At 50.7% G+C, this 19,565-nt stretch overlaps 1 protein-coding gene across 1 annotated transcript in view; it reads right to left on the bottom strand.

Annotated features, from left to right (window-relative positions):
- Positions 1-19,565, bottom strand: part of tenm4 (teneurin transmembrane protein 4) — a 718,236-nt gene that overhangs the window by 284,051 nt on the left and 414,620 nt on the right. Inside the window, 1 exon segment of the mRNA XM_042296535.1 lies at positions 8,626-8,811. Within this exon segment, the coding sequence (XP_042152469.1) occupies positions 8,626-8,811 (186 nt within the window).

Here is a 19,565-nt window from a genome sequence, read left to right as displayed (position 1 = left end):
GAGAGAGTGAAACAGAGAGAGGGAGAGAGGGGAAGAGAGAGAAACATGTAAATCTGAGGTAACAAAGGCAGAAAAGATGAGACAGGCAGTCAGGATGAAAAACAAGCTGTATACATATATATATAGTTCTCTGATTCTGGGTACTGTTCATAGAAACGATACGAAACCCCAGAGATGACCTCACATGACATGAGAAACGAAAACAAACCAACTGCTGGTTAAACCTCAGGTAAAAAATAGTGTTGTAAGAATATGCAGTTAAACATTATCAATTTTCATCTAATCAGTTTTGTGGTTTTCTCCAATCAAAAGGTCCAGTTATCATTTAATTAAATCATGACAAACAATCAATCTGTCCTAAACTACCCACTGGGGACACAGCGGTTGAACCAACGTTGAATAGACGTTGAATTGATGTCTGTGCACAGTGGGGAGTGCTGCACATCATTCCACTGCCAGTCTTTAACTGTACAAGTCTGTGATTGTGTGGCTAGGGACATTAGTCAGTCTATAACTTTACAAGTCTGTGATTGTGTGGCTAGGGACATTAGTCAGTCTATAACTGTACAAGTCTGTGATTGTGTGGCTAGGGACATTAGTCAGTCTATAACTTAACAAGTCTGTGATTGTGTGGCTAGGGACATTAGTCAGTCTATAACTTTACAAGTCTGTGATTGTGTGGCTAGGGACATTAGTCAGTCTATAACTTAACAAGTCTGTGATTGTGTGGCTAGGGACATTAGTCAGTCTATAACTTAACAAGTCTGTGATTGTGTGGCTAGGGACATTAGTCAGTCTATAACTTAACAAGTCTGTGATTGTGTGGCTGGGGACTTTTGTCAGTCTGGCAGCCACCAGTAACTCAAAGAGCAGAAATCCATGTGTGTAGAATGAAATGAAACCATAACAATACAATCCCACCAAATATGCCCGCCAGTCCACCTATTAGGGAATCATTGATGTGATGGGTGACAACCATCCTGGGGATTCTTTTCCTGTTCTTGTCTCTGGGTAAAACACATCGTCTGCTGAAGTCAGAGCTGTAGTCACATCCTGCTGTCGCTCCCTCTATCCTAGCATGCTGATAGGCTGACTGCCAACACTAAAACCTCCCTCCCTCTATCCTAGCATGCTGATAGGCTGACTGCCAACACTAAAACCTCCCTCCCTCTATCCTAGCATGCTGATAGGCTGACTGCCAACACTAAAACCTCCCTCCTCTATCCTAGCATGCTGATAGGCTGACTGCCAACACTAAAACCTCCCTCCCTCTATCCTAGCATGCTGATAGGCTGACTGCCAACACTAAAACCTCCCTCCCTCTATCCTAGCATGCTGATAGGCTGACTGCCAACACTAAAACCTCCCTCCCTCTATCCTAGCATGCTAATAGGCTGGCTGCCAGAAATGGTATTCATCTGTGGACAGAGCATTAGGCTCCCTCTCTCTCCCTCAGTACCTCCCTCCCTCCCTCCCTCCACCTACCTCTCCCTCCCTCTCTCTCTCCCTCCCCTCCCTCCCTCTCCTACCTCTCCCTCCCCTCCCCTCCTCCCTACCTCTCCCTACTGCCCTTCCTACCTCTCCCTCCTCTCCCTGCCCTACCTACCTCTCCCTACCGCCCCCTACCCCTGCCCTACCTCCCTACCGCTCTCTACCTACCCTACCTCCCTACCTACCTACCTCCCTCCCTACCGCCCCACCTACCTCCCCCCCCCTCCCCCTCTCTACCTCCTCCCTACCTCTCCCTACCGCCCTTCCTACCTCTCCCTCCCGCCCCCCTTCCTACCTCCCCTTCCCTCTCTCCCCTCTCCCTTCCCTACCTCCCCTCCCCTACCGCCCCCTACCTTCCCCTCCTGCCCTACCCCCTCCGATCTCTCCCTACCGCCCACCGACTACCCTCTCCCTCTCCTCCTCCCCCTTCCCGACCGCCCCCTCCCTCCCTACCGATTCTCCCACCTCCCCTCCGACCTCTCCTTCCCTACCTCCCCCCCTACCTCCCATCCGACTCTCTCCCCCTCCCTCCCTACCTCCCCCCTTCCCTCTCCCCCTCCCTACCTCCCCTCCCTCCTTCCCTACCTCCCCCTCCTAACCGGCTCTCCTTCCCTACCTCCCTCCCTACCTCCCCCTCCGACTCTCTCCTTCCCTACCCCCCTCCCCCCCCCTCTCCCCCCTCCAACTCCTCTCCTTCCCTACCTCCCCTCCCTACCTCCCCTCCCTCTCCTCCCCCTCCCTACCTCCCCCTCCCCCACCGACTCTCCTTCCCTACCTCCCTCCCTACCTCCTCCGACTCTCTCCTTCCCTACTCTCTCCCTCCCTACCTCCCCCACCTCCCTACCTCCCTTCCCTTCCATACCCCCCCTCCGACTCTCTCCTTCCCTACCTCCCCCTCCCTACCAACTCCCCCTCCCTACTCCCCTCCCTACCTCCCCTCTCCCCTTCCCCCACCGACCTCCCCCTCCCTACCTCCCCCTCCTCCCTACCTCCCCTCCTACCCCAACTCATTCTCCCGACTCCCCTCCTTCCCTACCTCCTCCCTACCTACCCCCCCTCCCTACCTCCCCCTCCCTACCGACTCTCCAACTCCTTCCCCTACCTCCCCCCCTCCCTACCTCCCTCCCCCTCCCTACCTCCCCACTGACTCTCTCCTTCCCTAACTCCCCCTCCAACTCTCCTCCCCTACCTCCCCTTCCCCTTCCTCCTTCCTCCCTCCACCTCCCTACCTCCCCCTGACTTCTCTCCTTCCCTACCTCCCCCTCCCTACCTCCTCCTCCCTTTCCGACTCTCTCTCTCTTCCCTACCTTTCCCCTCCCTACCTCCCCCTCCGACTCCCTCCCCTCCCTCCCCCTCTTTCCTCCCCCTCCCTTCCCTCCTTCCCCTCCGACCTCCCCTCCAACTCTCTCTCTCCCTCCACCTCCCTACCTCCCCCTCCAACTCTCTCTCCCTCCTACCTCTCTCTCTCCCTACCTCCCTCCTCCCTACCTCTCCCTCCACCCTCACTCTCTCCCTCCCCCCTCCCTATATCACCCTCCAACTCTCTCCCTCCCTCCCTCATCACCCTCCAACTCTCTCCCTACCTCCCCTCCGACTCTCTCCCTCCCCTCCAACTCTCTCTCTCCCTCCACCTCCCTACCTCCCCTCCGACTCTCTCTCTCCCTACCTCCCCTCCAACTCTCTCTCCCCTCCCTACCTCCCCTCCAACTCTCCTCCCTCCCTACATCTCCTCTCTCCTCCCTACATCACCCTCCAACTCTCCCTCCCCCTCCCTACATCACCCTCCAACTCTCTCCTCCCCCTACATCACCCTCCAACTCCCTCCCTACATCACCCTCCAACTTTCTCCTTCCCTCCCTACATCCCCCTCCAACTCTCTCTCTCCCTCCCTACATCACCCTCCAACTCTCTCCCTACATCACCCTCCAACTCTCTCCATCCCCCTCCCTACCTCCCTCCAACTCTCTCCCTCTCCCTCCACACCCTCCAACTCTCTCCCTCCCCCTCCCTACCTCACCTCCAACTCTCTCCCTCCCCCTCCCTACATCACCCTCAACTCTCTCCCTCCTCCCTACATCACCCTCCAACTCTCTCCCTCCCCCTCCCTACAACACCTCCAACTCTCTCTCTCCCTCCCTTCCCCTCCACTCTCTCCCTCCCTCCCTACATCACCCTCCAACTCTCTCTCCCCCTCCCTACATCACCCTCCAACTCTCTCCTCCAACTCATTCTCTCCCCTCCCTACATCACCCTCCAACTCTCTCCCTCCCCTCCCTACATCACCCTCCAACTTCTCCTTCCCTCCCTACCTCCCTCTCCCCCTCCCTCATCACCCTCCAACTCTCCCCTACTCCAACTCTCTCCATCCCCTCCCTACCTCACCCTCCCTACCACCCTCCAACTCTCTCCCTCCTCCCTACCTCACCCTCCACCTCCCCTCCCCCTCCCCCTCCCTACATCACCCTCCAACTCTCTCCCTCCCCCTCCCTACCTCACCCTCCAACTCTCTCCCTCCCCCTCCCCTCCTACCTCCCCTCCAACTCTCTCCCCTCCCCCTCCCTACATCACCCTCCAACTCTCCTCCCCTCCCTACCTCACCCTCCCAACTCCCCCTCCCCTCCCTACATCACCCTCCAACTCTCCTCCCCCTCCCTACATCACCCTCCAACTCCTCCCTCCCCCTCCCTACCTCCCCTCCAACTCTCTCCTCTCCCTCCCTACATCACCCTCCAACTCTCTCCCTCCCCCCCTACCCCCTCCAACTCTCCCTCCCCTCCCTACCTCCCCTCCAACTCTCTCCCTCCCCCTCCCTACATCACCCTCCAACTCTCTCCCTCCTCCTCCCCCTCCAACTCTCTCCCTCCCCTCCCTACCTCACCCTCCAACTCTCTCCCTCCCCCTCCCTACATCACCCTCCAACTCTCTCCTCTCCCTCCCTCCTCCTCCCCCCCTACATCACCCTCCAACTCTCTCCCTCCCCTCCCTACCTCCCTCCAACTCTCTCCCTCCCCCTCCCTACATCACCCTCCAACTCTCTCTCTCCTCCCCTCCCTACATCACCCTCCAACTCTCTCCCTCCCCCTCCCTACCTCACCCTCCAACTCTCTCCCTCCCCCTCCCTACATCACCTCCAACTCTCTCCCCCTCCCCCCAACTCCCTCCAACTCTCTCCCTCCCCCTCCCTACATCACCCTCCAACTCTCTCCCTCCCTCCCTCCACCCTCCCCCTCCCCCTCCCTCCACCCTCCAACTCTCTCCCTCCCCTCCCTACCACCCTCCAACTCTCTCCCTCCCCCTCCCTACATCACCCTCCAACTCTCTCCCTCCCCTCCCTACATCACCCTCCAACTCTCTCCCTCTCCCTACATCACCCTCCCTCTCTCCCTCCCCCTCCCTACATCACCTCCAACTCTCTCCCTCCCCCTCACCCTCCAACTCTCTCCCTCCCCTCCCCACATCACCCTCCAACTCCCTCCCTCCCCTCCCTACATCACCCTCCAACTCTCCTCCCTCCCTCCCCCTCCCTCTCACCCCTCCAACTCCCCCTCCCTCCCTCCCACCCTCCAACTCTCTCCCTCCCCCTCCCTACATCACCCTCCAACTCTCTCTCTCCCTCCCTCCCTACATCACCCTCCAACTCTCTCTCTCCCCCCTCCCTCATCACCCTCCAACTCTCCCCTCCCTACCCCCTCCAACTCTCTCCTCCCCTCCTACCTCACCCTCCCTCTCCTCCCCCCTCCCTACATCACCCTCCAACTCTCCCTCCCCCCTCCCTACCTCCCCTCCAACTCTCTCCCTCTCCACCCTCCACTCCCTCCCCTCCCTCCTCCAACTCTCTCCCTCCCCCTCCCTACATCACCCTCCAACTCTCTCTCTCCCTCCCTACATCCCCCTCCAACTCTCCCCTCCCCCTCCCTACATCACCCTCCAACTCTCTCCCTCCCCCTCCCTCCTCCCCTCCAACTCTCTCCTCCCCCTCCCTACCACCCTCCAACTCTCCTCCCCCTCCCTACCTCCCCTCCAACTCTCTCCTCCCCCTCCCTACCTCACCCTCCAACTCTCTCCCTCCCTCCCTACATCACCCTCCCCCTCCCTCCCCCTCCCTACATCACCCTCCAACTCTCTCCTCCCCCTCCCTACATCACCCTCCAACTCTCCCCTCCCCCTCCCTACATCACCCTCCAACTCTCTCTCCCCTCCCTACATCACCCTCCAACTCTCTCCCTCCCTCCACCCTCCAACTCTCTCCTCCCCCTCCCTACCTCCAACTCACCCTCCCTACATCACCCTCCAACTCTCTCCCTCCCCCTCCCTCCTCACCCCAACTCTCTACTCTCTCACCCTCCAACTCTCTCCCTCCCCCTCCCTCATCACCCTCCAACTCTCTCCCCCCTCCCTACATCACCCTCCAACTCTCTCCCTCTCCCTCCACCCTCCAACTCTCCCCTCCCCTCCCTACATCACCCTCCAACTCTCTCCCTCCCCCCCCCCTACATCACCCTCCAACTCTCTCCCTCCCCCACCTCCCTACATCACCCTCCAACTCTCTCCCTCCCCCTCCCTCTCACCCTCCAACTCTCCTCCCCCTACCATCCAACTCCTCCCTCCCCCTCCTCTCCCTCCCTCCTCCTCCCTACATCACCCTCCAACTCTCTCCCTCCCCCTCCCTACATCACCCTCCAACTCTCTCCCTCCCTCCCCCCCTCCCTACCTCACCCTCCAACTCTCTCTCTCCCCCTCCCTACATCACCCTCCAACTCTCTCCCTCCCCCTCCCTACATCACCCTCCAACTCTCTCCCTCCCCCTCCCTACTCCCCTCCAACTCTCTCCCTCCCCCCCCTACATCCCCTCCAACTCTCTCCCTCCCCCTCCCTACATCACCCTCCAACTCTCTCCCTCCCCCTCCCCTACATCACCCTCCAACTCTCTCCCTCCCCCTCCCTACATCACCCTCCAACTCTCCCTCCCCCCTCCCTACATCACCCTCCAACTCTCTCCCTCCCCCTCCCTACATCACCCTCCAACTCTCTCCCTCCCCTCCCTACATCACCCTCCAACTCTCTCCCTCCCCCCTACCCCCCTCCAACTCTCTCTCTCCCCCCCCCTCCCTACATCACCCCAACTCTCCCCTACATCACCCTCCAACTCTCTCCCTCCCCCTCCCTACATCACCCTCCAACTCTCTCCCTCCCCCTCCCTACATCACCCTCCAACTCTCTCCCTCCCCCTCCCTACATCACCCTCCAACTCTCTCCCTCCCCCTCCCTCCACCCTCCCTCCCTCCCCCTCCCTACATCACCCTCCAACTCTCTCTCCCCCTCCCTACATCACCCTCCAACTCTCTCCTCCCCCTCCCTACATCACCCTCCAACTCTCTCCCTCCCCCTCCCTACATCACCCTCCAACTCTCTCCCTCCCCTCCCTACATCACCCTCCAACTCTCTCCCTCCCCTCCCTACATCACCCTCCAACTCTCTCTCCCCCTCCCTACATCACCCTCCAACTCTCTCCCCCTCCTCCCCCTCCAACTCTCCCTCCCCCTCCCTACATCACCCTCCAACTCTCTCCCTCCCCTCCCTACCCTCCCTCCAACTCCTCCCCTCATCACCCTCCACTCTCTCCTCCCCCTCCCTACATCACCCTCCAACTCCAATCTCCAACTCTCTCCCCTCCCTACATCACCCTCCAACTCTCTCTCCCCCCCCTACCTCACCCTCCATCCCCCCCTCCCTACAACCCTCCAACTCTCTCCCTCCCCTCCCTACATCACCCTCCAACTCTCTCTCCCCCTCCCACCACCCTCCAACTCTCTCTCCTCCCCCCCTCCTACATCACCCTCCAACTCTCTCCCTCCCCCTCCCTACATCACCCTCCAACTCTCTCCCTCCCCCTCCCTACATCACCCTCCAACTCTCTCCCTCCCTCCCTACATCATCACCCTCCAACATCACCCTCCAACTCTCCCCTCCTCCCCTCCCTCATCTCTCCCTCCAACTCTCCAACTCTCCCCTCCCCCCTCCTCACCTCAACCTCCCTCCCCCTCCCTACATCACCCTCCAACTCTCTCCCTCCCCCTCCCTACATCCTCCCCCCTCCAACTCCAACTCTCTCCCCCTCCCCTACATCACCCTCTCTCTCTCCCTCCCTACCTCACCCTCCAACTCTCTCCCTCCCCCTCCCTACATCACCCTCCAACCTCCCCCCCTACATCACCCTCCAACTCTCTCTCTCCCTCCCCCTACATCACCCTCCAACTCTCTCCCTCCCCTCCCTACATCACCCTCCAACTCTCCCTCCCCTCCCTACCACCCTCCAACTCTCTCCCTCCCCCTCCCTACCTCACCCTCCAACTCTCTCCCTCCCCTCCCTCCCCTCCAACTCTCCCCCTCCCTACATCACCCTCCAACTCTCTCCCTCCCCCTCCCTACATCACCCTCACCCCTCATCACCCTCCAACTCTCTCCCTCCCCCTCCCTACATCACCCTCCAACTCTCCTCCCCCTCCCTACATCACCCTCCAACTCTCTCTCTCCCTCCCATCACCCTCCAACTCTCTCCTCCCATCCCTACATCACCCTCCAACTCTCTCCCTCCCCCTCCCTACATCACCCTCCAACTCTCTCCCTCCCCCTCCCTACATCACCCTCCAACTCTCTCTCTCCCCTCCCTACTCACCCTCCCTCTCCTCCCCCTCCAACATCACCCTCCAACTCTCTCTCTCTCCCTCCCTACCTCACCCTCCAACTCTCTCTCTCCCTACATCTTTTAAAACTTTACTATTGTTATCGAAAATGTTCCCAGTGAAATATCATGCTAGAAACATTCTTAACCCCATATTCACCCCACGGCCCAAAATAGTATCTTTCAAGCGGTTGCAACAGCTTTGCAACAAAGCAGATGTTTGCATTTGAAATCAGGCATGGAAAGACACACTAACACATTCGCACATTTAAAATGCATGGAGACGAGTTAGATCATTGAGTAAACCTGGTCATGATACGCAGAGTTGCACAAATCCAATGCAGCTTCCCTCTTTTACTCCCCAACATCAAACAACCACACGACACACACATAGAGACACCAACACTACCCCCCCCCCCTACAGACCCTCCCACTGTGTCTCTCTGTCCTACCCATAGTGCAGTGCTCTCCGTTCCACCCCGGGCTGCATTCACACTTCCCTTCCTTGCAGGTGCCGTGCTCGCTGCAGCGTGGGTGACACGCCCGCTGGTCACACCCGGCGCCCATCCAGCCGTCGTCACAGCGACAGGTGCCCGACATGCAGTTGCCATGTCCACCACAGTCCGCTGCACAAATCTCTGTGGGAGCCGGGGAGACAGAGAGAATAGAGGGAGGGGAAGGGAGACAGAGATAATAGAGGGAGAGGAAGGAAGACAGAGAGAATAGAGGGAGAGGAAGGGAGACAGAGATAATAGAGGGAGAGGAAGGAAGACAGAGATAATAGAGGGAAAGGAAGGGAGACAGAGAATAGAGGGAGAGGAAGGGAGACAGAGAGAATAGACGGAGGGGAAGGGAGACAGAGAGAATAGAGGGAGGGGAAGGGAGACAGAGAGAATAGAGGGAGGGGAAGGGAGACAGAGAGAATAGAGGGAGAGGAAGGGAGACAGAGAGAATAGAGGGAGGGGAAGGGAGACAGAGGGAATAGAGGGAGGGGAAGGGAGACAGAGAGAATAGAGGGAGAGGAAGGGAGACAGAGGGAATAGAGGGAGGGGAAGGGAGACAGAGAGAATAGATGGAGGGAAAGAGAGACAGAGAGAATAGAGGGAGAGGAAAGGAGACAGAGATAATAGAGGGAGGGGAAGGGAGACAGAGAGAATAGAGGGAGAGGAAGGAAGACAGAGAGAATAGAGGGAGGGGAAGGAAGACGGAGAGAATAGAGGGAGGGGAAGGAAGGAAGGAAGACAGACAGTAAGAGAATGAGAGAAAGATGGAGGAGGAGACGGACAGGGTGAAGATCAGAACACATCCAGGAGTTATTGTGAGGAAGAGGGTCTTGCCACGCTACACTACCTTGTCTGCTGGCCTCTGAAAAGACATTCCTGCACCTCATAACGGACCAATCCCGTTCGACAGAACAAATCTAGTAAGAGCATTACAAAGAAAGGACATGGATTGTGGAGGAATTAACTAAATGTATGCTTCTCAACATCAACTGTTCAGAGGAGACTGTGTGAATTAGGCCTTCATGGTCGAATTGCTGCAAAGAAACCACTACTAAAGGACACCAATAATAAGAAGAGACTTGCTTGGGCCAAGAAACACGAGCAATGGACATTAGACTGGTGGAATTCTGTCCTTTGGTCTGATGAGTCAAAATGTGAGATTTTTTTGGTTCCAACTGCCATGTCTTTGTGAGACAAGGTGTGGGTGAACAGATGATCTCAGCATGTGTGGTTCCCACTGTGAAGCATGGAGGAGGAGGTGTTATGGTGTGATGGTGATTTGCTGGTGACACTGTCTGTGATTTATTTAGAATTCAAGGCACACTTAACCAGCATGACTCCCACAGCATTCTGAAGCGATACACCATCCCATCTGGTTTGGGCTTAGTGGGACTATCATTTGTTTTTCAACAGGACAATGACCCAACAAACCTCTAGGCTGTTTAAGGGCCATTGTACTAAGGAGAGTGATGGAGTGCTGCATCAGATGACCTGGCCTCCACAATCCCCCACCAAATTGAGATGAGTCGGACAGCAGAGTGAAGGAAAAGCAGCCAACAAGTGCCCAGCACATGTGGGGGAAGACATAATAGGTAAAGCTGGTTGAGAGAAAGCCAAGGGTGTGCAAAGCTGTCATCAAGGCAAAGGGTGGCTATTTGAAGAATCTCACATATAAATGATATTTCAATTTGTTTAACACTTTTTTTTGGTTACTACACGATTCCGTGTGTGTTATTTCATAGTTTTGATGTCTTCACTATTATTCTACAATGTAGAAAATAGTAAAAAATAAAGAAAAACCCTTGAATGAGAAGGTGTTCTAAAACTTTTGACCGGTAGTGTACACTGATTGAAGTGGATTTAACAAGTGACATCAATAAGAGATCAGAGCTTTGACCTGGATTCACCTGTTCAGTCAATGTCATGGTGTTCTTCATGTTTTGCCTCCTCAGTATAGGGATTGGGTTGTCATTTAGGATGAACACCCTCTGCTCTACTCTGCTCTGTCACTCTGGGAAATATTACAAGATGTTGATTTGGTGTTCATGTTTTATTCCTGGCCTGTGACTCATCAGTGTGGGATACAGAAAGAGAGAGAGAGAGAGAGCATGTTAGTATAGAGGAGAGGAGAGGAGAGGAGAGGAGAGGAGAGGAGAGAGATGAGAGGAGAGGAGAGGAGAGGAGAGGAGAGGAGAGGAGAGGAGAGGAGAGGAGAGGAGAGGAGAGGAGAGGAGAGGAGAGGAGAGGAGAGGAGAGGAGAGGAGAGAGGAGGAGAGGAGATGAGATGTTAGTATAGAGGAGAGGAGAGGAGAGGAGAGGAGAGGAGAGAGGAGAGGAGAGGAGAGAGAGGAGAGGAGAGGAGAGAGGAGAGGAGGAGAGGAGAGAAGAGGAGAGGAGAGAGAGAGGAGAGGAGAGGAGAGGAGAGGAGAGGAGAGGAGAGGAGAGAGAGGAGAGGAGAGGAGAGGAGAGAAGAGAAGAGGAGAGAGAGGAGAGGAAAGAGGAGAGGAGAGGAGAGGAGAGGAGAGGAGAGGAGAGGAGAGGAGAGAGGAGAGGAGAGAGGAGAGAGGAGAGAGGAGAGGAGAGAGGAGGAGAGGAGAGGAGAGGAGAGAGATAGAGAGGAGAGGAGAGGAGAGGAGAGGAGAGGAGAGGAGAGGAGGAGAGGAGAGGAGGAGGGAGAGGAGAGGAGAGGAGAGGAGGAGAGGAGAGGAGATGTTAGTAGAGGAGAGGAGAGGAGAGGAGAGGAGAGGAGAGGAGAGGAGAGGAGAGGAGAGGAGAGGAGAGAGGAGAGGAGAGGAGAGGAGAGGAGAGGAGAGGAGATGTTAGTATCGAGGAGAGGGTATTAGACAAGCTCAGGGGCCACTAGATATCAATATGCTGCTTAGTTTCTACGAAACACAAAACTGAGATTGTGTCTGTCTGTAAAATGCCATCCATTTTCCTAAAATAGTACACTACATTTGGCTAGTGTAGTACTTATTGTCTTGTCCTAAACAGTTATCTCTGTATCAGCCATCATTTTCTATTAAACTGCATGTATCCTATCACTGCCTGATTATCCCCAACCAGCTGAACCGGTTTCATCTATTCAACTGAACCCGACAGGTAGACACAGCTCACATATATTGGCACCCTTGCACTTTACAATGGAGCAGAATGCTCACATATATTGGCACCCTTGCACTTTACAATGGAGCAGAATGCTCACATATATTGGCACCCTTGCACTTTACAATGGAGCAGAATGCTCACATATATTGGCACCCTTGCACTTTACAATGGAGCAGAATGCTCACATATATTGGCACCCTTGCACTTTACAATGGAGCAGAATGCTCACATATATTGGCACCCTTGCACTTTACAATGGAGCAGAATGCTCACATATATTGGCACCCTTGCACTTTACAATGGAGCAGAATGCTCACATATATTGGCACCCTTGCACTTTACAATGGAGCAGAATGCTCAAAATATATTGGCACCCCTTTACAATGGAGCAGAATGTTCATTTTTCTTTTTTTTCCTTGTTTAAAACTGGTTGAATCACTTTTTTTTTTTTTTACCCCGAAGGCACCTGAAACTTACCACAGGTGAGATAAATTGCACAGTAAACAAGAATCATTGCGATTTGCCTCCAACCAAATTAATTAGAATTTTGAATAATTTTGTCCATTTTTTTTGGTTTTAAAGTTCTAAATCTCAATGTCGTTTGAAATAATTTATTTTATTTTTGGTCAAAATAAAACAAATACACGTTTAAACACTAAATGTTTGTTTTTTTGGAACTTATTTTGAAAAAAGTGAAGTGAATTATGCCAAGGTTGCCAATATATATGATCCCCTCTGTACAATACAGTGTTAGTCAGTTAATTAGATCATTACTGGTTTGTGTGGCAGCCTATTCTATGATTGTACTACTACTAATGGACTGAGTGAGTTGGTCCTTTCAGCCAGAACATGGCATTAGAAGCTTTCAAACCTTTAAAGGAACAAATCCTCTATTCTCTCTGGATAATTACAGAGCGGGGGGCTTTGTTGAATTATGCAAATGCCCTTCATTTCACATGTGATTTTTCAATTAGAGGGAGCGTCTCTGTACAGCGTTTTCATTCACAGCTAGTTAGTGTAGTTTAGGACCCACACACACACACACACACGCTCTCTGGGAAAGCAGAACACACACTAACAGACACACACACACACACACATACACTCACGTGTGAATGCACACACACACACACACACACACACACACACACACACACACACACACACACACACACACACACACACACACACACACACACACACACACACACACACACACACACACACCATCAATAGTGTATATGCAAATGAGAACTTGTTCTACCTGGTTAAATAAAGGTGAAATTTAAAAATAAAAAATTTAAAAAATGTAATTTGGTGAATTTCCTTTTAGGAGAAGCCTTGGTTAAAATCAAATCAAATTGTATTAGTCTCATGCACCGAATACAACAGGTGTAGTAGACCTTACAGTGAAATGCTGAATACAACAGGTGTAGTAGACCTTACTGTGAAATGCTGAATACAACAGGTGTAGTAGACCTTACTGTGAAATGCTGAATACAACAGGTGTAGTAGACCTCACAGTGAAATGCTGAATACAACAGGTGTAGTAGACCTCACAGTGAAATGCTGAATACAACAGGTGTAGTAGACCTTACAGTGAAATGCTGAATACAACAGGTGTAGTAGAACTCACAGTGAAATGCTCAATACAACAGGTGTAGTAGACCTCACAGTGAAATGCTGAATACAACAGGTGTAGTAGATCTCACAGTGAAATGCTGAAAACAACAGGTGTAGTAGACCTCACAGTGAAATGCTGAATACAACAGGTGTAGTAGACCTCACAGTGAAATGCTGAATACAACAGGTGTAGTAGACCTTACAGTGAAATGCTGAATACAACCTACAAGCCCCTAACAAAAAATGCCGTTTTAAGAAAATACCTAAAATACCTATAAAAAACTAAGAGATAAGAATAGCAAATAATTAAAGAGCAGCAGTAAATAACCATGGCGGGACTATATACAGGGTATTACGGTACAGAGTCAATGTGGAGGCTATATACAGGGTATTACGGTACAGAGTCAATGTGGAGGCTATATACAGGGGGTACCGGTACAGAGTCAATGTGGAGGCTATATACAGGGGGTACCGGTACAGAGTCAATGTGGAGGCTATATACAGGGGGTACTGGTACAGAGTCAATGTGGAGTCTATATACAGGGGTACCGGTACAGAGTCAGTGTGGAGGCTATATACAGGGGTACCAGTACAGAGTCAATGTGGAGGCTATATACAGGGGGTACCAGTACATAGTCAGTGTGGAGGCTATATACAGGGGGTACCAGTACAGAGTCAATGTGGAGGCTATATACAGGGGGTACCTGTACAGAGTCAATGTGGAGGCTATATACAGGGGGCACTGGTACAGAGTCAATGTGGAGGCTATATACAGGGGGCACCTGTACAGAGTCAATGTGGAGGCTATATACAGGGGTACCAGTACAGAGTCAATGTGGAGGCTATATACAGGGGGTACCAGTACAGAGTCAATGTGGAGGCTATATACAGGGGGTACCAGTACAGAGTCAATGTGGAGGCTATATACAGGGGGTACCAGTACAGAGTCAATGTGGAGGCTATATACAGGGGGCACCTGTACAGAGTCAATGTGGAGGCTATATACAGGGGGCACCAGTACAGAGTCAATGTGGAGGCTATATACAGGGGGTACCGGTACAGAGTCAATGTGGAGGCTATATACAGGGGGTACCGGTACAGAGTCAATGTGGAGGCTATATACAAGGGGCACCAGTACAGAGTCAATGTGGAGGCTATATACAGGGGGTACCGGTACAGAGTCAATGTGGAGGCTATATACAGGGGGCACCAGTACAGAGTCAATGTGGAGGCTATATACAGGGGGCACCAGTACATAGTCAGTGTGGAGGCTATATACAGGGTGTTACGGTACAGAGTCAATGTGGAGGCTATATACAGGGGGTACCAGTACAGAGTCAATGTGGAGGCTATATACAGGGGGTACCAGTACAGAGTCAATGCGGAGGCTATATACAGGGGGTACCAGTACATAGTCAGTGTGGAGGCTATATACAGGGGGTACCTGTACAGAGTCAATGTGGAGGCTATATACAGGGGGGTACCGGTACAGAGTCAATGTGCCGGGGCACCGGTTAGTCGAGGTAATTGAGGTAATATGTCCATGTAGGTAGAGTTATTAAAGTGTCTATGCATAGATAATATCAAAGCAACGTAGAAGGAGGGGGGGGGAGAAGCAGTCTGGGTAGCCATTTGATTAGATATTCAGGAGTCTTATGGCTTGGGGGTAGAAGCTGTTTAGAAGCCTCTTGGACCTTGACTTGGCGCTCCGGTACCGTTTGCCGTGCAGTAGCAGAGAGAACAGTCTATGACTAGGGTGGCTGGAGTCTTTGACAATTTTTAGGGCCTTCCTCTGACACCGCCTGATATAGAGGTCCTGGATGGCAGGAAGTTTGCCCCCAGTGATGTACTGGGCCGTACGCAATACCCTCTGTAATGCCTTGCGGTCGGAGGCAGTCGTCATACCAGGCAGTGACTTGGCATTGGTCCCCATATCCTCAAAAAGATCTACGGCTGCACCATTAAGAGCAATCCGACCTGTTGCATCAACGACTGAGATAAAAGCCTTGGTTGGTACAACAACTGACTTATTATAACATACGGCCTTATTACTTAGTTAGGGAATCATATGTGAATTACACTGTACATTCTCAAAGCACAACATTAACACTGATTGATAGTTCAACACAATGAGATGTCAACACAATGAGATGTCAACACAATGAGATGTCAACACAATGAGATGTCAACACAATAATGAGATGTCAACACAATGAGATGTCAACACAATGAGATGTCAACACAATGAGATGTCAACACAATGAGATGTCAACACAATGAGATGTCAACACAATACAATGAGATGTCAACACAACACAATGAGATGTCAACACAATGAGATGTCAACACAATGAGATGTCAACACAATAATGAGATGTCAACACAACACAATAATGAGATGTCAACAACACAATAATGAGATGTCAACAACACAATAATGAGATGTCAACAACACAATAATGAGATGTCAACACAATGAGATGTCAACACAATGAGATGTCAACACAACACAATGAGATGTCAACACAACACAATGAGATGTCAACACAATGAGATGTCAACACAATAATGAGATGTCAACACAATAATGAGATGTCAACAACACAATAATGAGATGTCAACACAATAATGAGATGTCAACAACACAATAATGAGATGTCAACAACACAATAATGAGATGTCAACACAATAATGAGATGTCAACACAATAATGAGATGTCAACAACACAATAATGAGATGTCAACACAATAATGAGATGTCAACAACACAATAATGAGATGTCAACAACACAATAATGAGATGTCAACAACACAATAATGAGATGTCAACAACACAATAATGAGATGTCCCACTTGCTAAATGGGTGTATAGATTGTTTTGCTTTCAGCATCAATATAAATGTTGTTTGGTGAAGTGCCCTAGCTGTTCATTCTTGCTGTCCACCTGATAATATTCAGTAGCAGTCAAAAGTTTGGACACACTGACTCATTCAAGAGTTTTTCTTTATTTTGTACTATTATTCTACATTGTAGATAAGACATTGTAGATAAGACATTGTAGATAAGACATCAAATAGTAGTGAAGACATCAAAACTATGAAATAACAAATTATGGAATCATATAGTAACCAAAAAAATGATTAAACAAATCAAAATATATTTTATATTTGGGATTCTTCAAAGTAGCCACCCTTTGTCTTGATGACAGCTTTGCACGTGAATGAGCGCCTGTGTCCAAACCTTTGACTGGTGATGATTTTTTTTTAAGGTGTCGAATGAATGTATTCCTTCATTCAACTGAGAAGCTATCTGTTGACGCCATTTCTACACTGAGAAGCTATCTGTTGACTCCATTTCTACACTGAGAAGCAGAAGGGCTGGTAATTCATTTAAATCTCAGACAGCCTCCAAAATGCCACCCTAATCCCTATATAGTGCACTACTTTTGACCAAAGCCCTATGGGCCCTACACTGTTCAGAGTCCTATGGGCCCTGGTCAAAAGTAGTGCACAACACAGGGATTAGGGTGGCATTTGGAAGGAAGTCTCAGACTGTTGACTCTGTGAGAATATGGCGAGAAAACAAGAAACTGCCAACATACTTTAGTAGCAGTGAGATCTATTATTGGAACTAGCAAACAGACTGGGACACAACTGTTCAGCTGGAAGTGAGAAGTGTCGGATGAGGGAGAAGAGAGGTGGAATCCTCCCTAACTTGATAAAGACGCTTACAGGCTGTAGGCAGAACGCTCATTAACTCTGGACCATCAGACGATCCACAGCACAACACATTGAGAAAACCTCCTCATGGTAACCATTCTCACTGTAAGACCTTGTAAACAAAGCTGCTTCAGCGTGTGAGGAGAAATAATAGCACATTAAAACCGACAGGCATTGGAAGAGAACAAGTGATGAACAGTTAGAGAAGAGGGGATGATGATGATGGTGATGAGTTAGAGAACAGGTTGTGATGAGTTAGAGAACAGGTGGTGATGAGTTAGAGAACAGGTGGTGATGATGATTGGTTAGAGAACAGGTGGTGATGAGTTAGAGAACAGGTGGTGATGAGTTAGAGAACAGGTGGCGATGAGTTAGAGAACAGGTGGTGATGATGATGAGTTAGAGAACAGGTGATGATGATGATGGTGATGAGTTAGAGAACAGTTGATGAGTTAGAGAACAGGTGGTGATGAGTTAGAGAACAGGTGGTGATGAGTTAGAGAACAGGTGGTGATGAGTTAGAGAACAGGTGGTGATGAGTTAGAGAACAGGTGGTGATGATGATTGGTTAGAGAACAGGTGGTGATGAGTTAGAGAACAGGTGGTGATGAGTTAGAGAACAGGTGGTGATGAGTTAGAGAACAGGTGGTGATGAGTTAGAGAACAGGTGGTCATGCTGATGAGTTAGAGAACAGGTGGTGATGAGTGGTGATGAGTTAGAGAACAGGTGGTGATGAGTTAGAGAACAGGTGGTGATGATGATGATGAGTTAGAGAACAGGTGGTGATGAGTTAGAGAACAGGTGGTGATGAGTTAGAGAACAGGTGGTGATGCTGATGAGTTAGAGAACAGGTGGTGATGATGATTGGTTAGAGAACAGGTGGTGATGAGTTAGAGAACAGGTGGTGATGAGTTAGAGAACAGGTGGTGATGAGTTAGAGAACAGGTGGTGATGCTGATGAGTTAGAGAACAGGTGGTGATGAGTTAGAGAACAGGTGGTGATGATGATGATGAGTTAGAGAACAGGTGGTGATGAGTTAGAGAACAGGTGGCGATGAGTTAGAGAACAGGTGGTGATGATGATGAGTTAGAGAACAGGTGATGATGATGATGGTGATGAGTTAGAGAACAGGTGGTGATGAGTTAGAGAACAGGTGGTGATGAGTTAGAGAACAGGTGGTGATGAGTTAGAGAACAGGTGGTGATGAGTTAGAGAACAGGTGGTGATGATGTTAGAGAACAGGTGGTGATGCTGATGAGTTAGAGAACAGGTGGTGATGAGTTAGAGAACAGGTGGTGATGATGATGATGAGTTAGAGAACAGGTGGTGATGAGTTAGAGAACAGGTGGCGATGAGTTAGAGAACAGGTGGTGATGAGATTTAGAGAACAGGTGATGATGATGATGGTGATGAGTTAGAGAACAGGTGGTGATGAGTTAGAGAACAGGTGGTGATGAGTTAGAGAACAGGTGGTGATGAGTTAGAGAACAGGTGGTGATGAGTTAGAGAACAGGTGGTGATGAGTTAGAGAACAGGTGGTGATGCTGATGAGTTAGAGAACAGGTGGTGATGATGATTGGTTAGAGAACAGGTGGTGATGAGTTAGAGAACAGGTGGTGATGAGTTAGAGAACAGGTGGTGATGAGTTAGAGAACAGGTGGTGATGAGTTAGAGAACAGGTGGTCATGCTGATGAGTTAGAGAACAGGTGGTGATGAGTGGTGATGAGTTAGAGAACGGGTGGTGATGAGTTAGAGAACAGGTGGTGATGATGATGATGAGTTAGAGAACAGGTGGTGATGAGTTAGAGAACAGGTGGTGATGAGTTAGAGAACAGGTGGTGATGCTGATGAGTTAGAGAACAGGTGGTGATGAGATTGGTTAGAGAACAGGTGGTGATGAGTTAGAGAACAGGTGGTGATGAGTTAGAGAACAGGTGGTGATGAGTTAGAGAACAGGTGGTGATGCTGATGAGTTAGAGAACAGGTGGTGATGAGTTAGAGAACAGGTGGTGATGAGTTAGAGAACAGGTGGTGATGAGTTAGAGAACAGGTGGTGATGCTGATGAGTTAGAGAACAGGTGGTGATGAGTTAGAGAACAGGTGGTGATGATGATGATGATGATGAGTTAGAGAACAGGTGGTGATGAGTTAGAGAACAGGTGGTGATGATGATGATGAGTTAGAGAACAGGTGGTGATGAGTTAGAGAACAGGTGATGATGAGTTAGAGAACAGGTGGTGATGAGTTAGAGAACAGGTGGTGATGAGTTAGAGAACAGGTGGTGATGAGTTAGATAACATATGGTGATGATGATGAGTTAGAGAACAGGTGGTGATGAGTTAGAGAACAGGTGGTGATGAGTTAGAGAACAGGTGGTGATGAGTTAGAGAACAGGTGGTGATGCTGATGAGTTAGAGAACAGGTGGTGATGATGAT

The sequence above is a fragment of the Oncorhynchus tshawytscha genome, linkage group LG13 (assembly GCF_018296145.1).
Source record: "Oncorhynchus tshawytscha isolate Ot180627B linkage group LG13, Otsh_v2.0, whole genome shotgun sequence".
Lineage (NCBI taxonomy): Eukaryota > Metazoa > Chordata > Actinopteri > Salmoniformes > Salmonidae > Oncorhynchus > Oncorhynchus tshawytscha.
This window is presented reverse-complemented; position numbering and strand designations above follow the sequence as displayed.